Genomic DNA, 5,342 nt, shown 5'->3' on the forward strand with positions numbered 1-5,342 from the left:
ACCCCGCGACGTAAGACAAACGACCGACGGGGGGTTACGCTGCAGCGTGATGCAGCTCCTGCCCCAGTTTGCCCGACCCGGACGGAATGACGTGACGAGCTCCGACGACCAGACAAGTGGCCGGACGCGGACGCGGCTGCCGGTCTAGGTCGGCGTCGGGGGCCAGGACGGCCTCGGGAGAGGGGGGGCATATGACGACAGTCGTCGTACCCTCCCAGAGACAGAGGCCGTACCTGGCCACCGACGCGGGCCTGAGGGGGCCTGTTTTCCCCCCCAGTGAACCCCAGTGTGTGCGACGGCCAGGGACGCACCCGCGTGCGCCCTAGCATGCCAACGAGTGTTTTTTCTATGTGACTTTATCTTTTATTTCAGTGTGTATATATTTGTAAACGATTAAGGGATTTGAATGTGTGTAATTAACTTATTTTATTTATTATTCATTGTGCAAGTTCGCTGTGTAATTAATGTCTCGTGTATGTCTTTGTAAATAATTCAATAACTTTTTCTGAAGTGTTTCGCCGTAGTATGTAATTGCAGCCTGGCGCGCCGCGGGACGGAGCTCTCTCCCACGCCGGCCGATTTTCCCCTCCCTCCCCGCCACCCGCGGGCGCCGGCCCGCGGGCGAGCGGGGAGAGGCAGTCGCGTCCTGGTCTCGAGCGGAGACAGACGTGTTCGTTGCTCCGCGAGCCGCGCACGTTGCGCTCGGGATTGAACGTTCGCTCAGTCCGCAGTCGGTCACGGCAGCTGAGCTGCCACCGCGAATCAGCTTAGCATTGTTAACTTACGAGTCATCGGGAGACGTGTCTAGCGGGCAGTTCCTACAACGCGAACGTGGTGCTACGAGTCTCTGAACTTTTCGCTGTCCACGGAACATTACGTAACGGGCCGCGTATGTACAGCGTTCCGTCTTCGGGCCCTTTCTCACTGGGTCAGCCTAGCATTAATAAACTTTACGATTCGCGCCGAAACGTATTTGAGAACCGCCCCGTCATCAGGGAGTCCGTGTCGCCGTGGTAGGGCACTTGTTCCGCGACGGTTCCGCCAGGCTGCGGCAGGACTTTATAAGCGTTAATAAAAGACGGCTCGTGAAATTCGTTAATGCCGTGTTCTGCTTGCGACAACCTACCAACATTCCTCGCAATCACTTCACTCTCCCTCCAGGTCCCGCCTTTCCCGGTCCCGGCCACGTTGGCCTGGACCCACACCTCTCCGACGAGGGCAGTACGGGCATAACAGGACATTTATTTCAACGGGAAAACGGGGACCTGAAGCCGAGGGACGTCAGTATATTGACAGTTTTATTGCAGTTGTTTTTATTTCCAGAAAATAAATATAATTTTAAGGGCTAATGCCTTCACAAGGGAAACTATTTGTAGTATCGAATCATTATAAACTTAAGTCAACAAATGTATTATGATATAATACTGACGTCGACCCAAGTGTCTCCTCGGCTCCTTCAGGCCGTTATGCCTCGCCAGCGCCATCTCTTGAGTGTGTTGTGCGACGCAAGTGACGGTGATGTGCGACGTTTGTTTTCTTTACAGGATTTTACATATTATTTATTGTAAATATATTTTTGTTTTACGTTTTTGTACATATATTTGCTTATATTAAATTTAATTAATTTTGTATTGAAGGGTTTTGTATTTTGTAAGTTTAAATTGTTCACCTGGCGCCAAGGCCGCGGCTTCCGCCTGTGACCAATCAGCGTGTTCCGCGGGCTCGTGGAGAAGGGGGGAAGATGCGGGCGCTGAGACGCGGCAGGGGAGTGGGAGTCAGTCGTCGCCAGGACTCGGCAGACAGCGGTCACGCGAGTGTCATCGATCTGCCCTAGCGGGAGGCAGTCGTGGACCCGGCACGAGAGGCGACGGACGTCTTGGTGACGCCGCTCCGGGACGGTGAGACAAGCGGGCGCGGTATTAGCACAGGTTCTAGACTTTTGCCGTGCGGAGATGTTTTCTCAACTTTTCAGTCGAGCTTGTTGATTTGCAGTCGCGAGTTTTCCTTTTATTATTCGCACACGCGTGTTCTGCTTTCAATTCGGGCGAGTCGCGATTCATTTTTTCAAACTGGTCATTCGCAGTCATAGGTTCTGTGTTTTTTTTCATTTCTTTCTGGCCAGTGCGGAGTACAGTCAGACAGACATCCTATCACACGCGGGTCATAAGAATTATATTCCTTACCATGGGAGTGATAGTCATCACGGGCGGGAAGTCCCGTAATTTTCTTAACCAGAACAGTGCGCGGAACCGGGTTTCGACCCACCTTGAAATAGTCACAGGCGGAAACGTGGCAGCCCCATGTAAAGTGTTCGGATTCTTGAGCATAAAGGACCATCAAACTTTATTAGAGTTGTTCTCATTTAATCTCTGGAGACTAAGTTCCTCGGCCACGCGGCCTGAACCCCCTCTCTACCGAACCCTGAGTAGCCGGCAGTACAGCAGCATTGTCAGGAACTAGTCGACCAGACCACGAAATGTGGCGCCCTAACTAGTGTGGCCTAGCCAAAATATGTTTTCGAACATTGTCTATGTTAAAAGACTACGCATGCGGAACATTGAACAGTGGCAAAAGTCGTAGTGCGCGGGACATTGGACATAGTTTTTCGGACATTGTGTGCGGGGCGAGACGAGACGCGGAGACAGTCGTGAGACGTGGGAGCAGCTGCGCAGGAAACGGGCGCGACACAGCGGCGCGGGAGCGAGATAACGCGGGGCGTCTCACGCTGGCATCGTATTTCGCGCGGCGGAGCAGCGCGGCTTATCGCTGGCCGCGCGGATCAGGTATCTCACGATGGTAAGAGATCGCCGACCTGGGGGAGGTAAAGTCGCGGGAAGATACGAGATAAGGCGGAGATTGAATACGCCGGGAAGATGAGTAACGGATAATGGCAGATAACTACGAGCAGGGCGAGTGGTGTGGATGACGAGACAAGACGTGCACGAGTCGAGAGTGGAACGGGAACCTGCTGGCGCCTGAGCAAAGCGCCTCTAGACGTTACTGAGATTGAGCGATCGCGACTACGACACAGAGGCTACACGTCGTGACAATCATGAACGACTTGCAGGAAGCATATGAGTCATGGGCCGACACAGACTTTCCAGAGTCAGGCGAGAGTTGCGAGCACTTTGACGAAATGCGGTGCCCATTCATGCCCCGGCGGGACACCTGATGGGTGGTTCTGCGAGGAGTGCGGGAATCTGAGGCATGAGGAATGTTTACATCCGATCGCTCGAGAAGAGGCGTGGATGTTTGGCTTTTCATGTGAACCGTGCCGAATGATGCTGTACTGTGCGGACGCCGACACGTTGCCATTGCGTGAGTCGACAGTTCAACAGACGCCGCCGAAACAGACGCCACCACACCAGACGCCGCCGCAACAGCCGCCACAACAGACGCCGCCGCCACCACACCAGACGCTGCCGAAACAGATGCCACCACACCAGATTCCGCCGAAACAGACACCACCACACCAGAAACCGCCGCAACAGATGCCGCCGCCACCACACCAGACGCCGCCGAAACAGACGCCACCACACCAGATGCCGCCGAAACAGACGCCACCACACCAGATGCCGCCGAAACAGACACCACCACACCAGACGCCGCCGCAACAGATGCCGCCACCACCACACCAGACGCCGCCTCAACTGACGCCGCCACAACAGACGCTGCCACAACACCAGATGCCGCTGCAACAGACGCCGCCACAACAGTTGCCGCCACCACACCAGACGCCACCGCAACAGATGCTACCACACCAGATGCCGCCGCCAGATTCCGCCGCCACCACACCAGACGCCGCCGCAACAGACGCCGCCACAACACCAGACGCCGTTGCAACAGACGCCGCCACAACAGATGCCGCCACCACACCAGACGCCGCCGCAACAGACGCTACCACACCAGACGCTGCCGCAACAGACGCTACCACACCAGACGCCGCCGCAACAGACGCTACCACACCAGAAACCGCCGCAACAGATGCCGCCGCCACCACACCAGATGCCGCCACAACAGATGCTACCACACCAGACGCCGCCGAAACAGACGCCACCACACCAGATACCGCCGAAACAGACGCCACCACACCAGATGCCGCCGAAACAGACACCACCACACCAGATGCCGCCGCCACCACACCAGACGCCGCCTCAACAGATGCCACCACAACAGATGCCCCCACAACACCAGACGCCGCTGCAACAGACGCCACCACAACAGACGCTGCCACCACACCAGACGCCACCGCAACAGATGCTACCACACCAGACGCCGCCGCAACAGATTCCGCCGCCACCACACCAGACGCCGCCGCAACAGACGCCGCCACAACAGACGCCGCCACAACACCAGATGCCGCTGCAACAGACGCCGCCACAACATACACCGCCACCACACCAGACGCCGCCGCAACAGACGCTACCACACCAGATGCCGCCGCAACAGCCGCCACACCAGACGCCGCCGCCACCACACCAGACGCCGCCGAAACAGACGCCACCACACCAGATGCCGCCGAAACAGACACCACCACACCAGATGCCGCCGCAACAGATGCCGCCGCCACCACACCAGACGCTGCCGCAACAGACGCCGCCACAACAGACGCCGCCACAACAGACTGCGCCACCACACCAGACGCCGCCGCAACAGATGCCACCACATCAGACGCCGCCGCAACAGCCGCCACAACAGATGCTGCCACTCCAGACGCCGCCTCCGACGTCGCCGCCCCCAGCTGACCAGTGGATTGCTGGTGCGATGCCGGGCAGCATCGTCAGCGAGACAACGCACTTCAAGACTGCTGATGCAACGCCATTGCATGTCGCGGCCGAGATGCCGACCCCGATGCCAACCGAGATGCCGCTGCCACCGCCTGCTGGGAAAGCTACCGGTGCGGTGCTGCGTCTCACCTGGACAACATTACCGTGTTTTCCGGACAGCCTACAGGTAGCCGAAGCAGTCACATACCATGACTTGACCATCATGCCGCCGTCACCATGGCAATAGGAGCGGCCCATGAAGGTGCTGCGCCACCGCCCACCACGGAGAGTGCGCCACTGCCGCACGCCACACACGCCAATGAAGGCGCAGACACACCACCGCCACCTGCCACGCGCACCACCTGGGGCATGCCGCCACCTGACGCAGAAGGCGCCGACACACCACCGCCACCTGCCACGCGCACCACCTGGGGCACGACGCCGCCTGCCACACGCACCACCTGGGGCATGCCGCCGCCTGATGCAGAAGGCGCGACACACCACTGCCACCTGCCACATGCACCGACTGGGGCATGCCGCCGCCTGATGCAGAAGGCACCGACACACCACCACCAC

The 5,342-nt window shown here is 58.0% G+C and overlaps 1 protein-coding gene across 1 annotated transcript; it reads left to right on the forward strand.

The window, feature by feature from the left end:
• Window positions 1–3,278: 3,278 nt before the first annotated feature.
• On the forward strand, window positions 3,279–4,745 carry LOC134542904 (proteoglycan 4-like). Its single transcript, XM_063387490.1, has one exon. It carries the CDS (start codon window positions 3,279–3,281, stop codon window positions 4,743–4,745), a length of 1,467 nt encoding a protein of 488 aa, XP_063243560.1.
• The last annotated feature ends 597 nt before the right edge of the window (window positions 4,746–5,342 follow it).

Source organism: Bacillus rossius, assembly GCF_032445375.1.
Source record: "Bacillus rossius redtenbacheri isolate Brsri chromosome 9 unlocalized genomic scaffold, Brsri_v3 Brsri_v3_scf9_2, whole genome shotgun sequence".
Lineage (NCBI taxonomy): Eukaryota > Metazoa > Arthropoda > Insecta > Phasmatodea > Bacillidae > Bacillus > Bacillus rossius.

Coding starts and splice junctions, on each gene's coding strand:
- LOC134542904 (XM_063387490.1), top strand. CDS start 3,279: ATGATGCTGTACTGTGCGGACGCCGACACGTTGCCATTGCGTGAGTCG.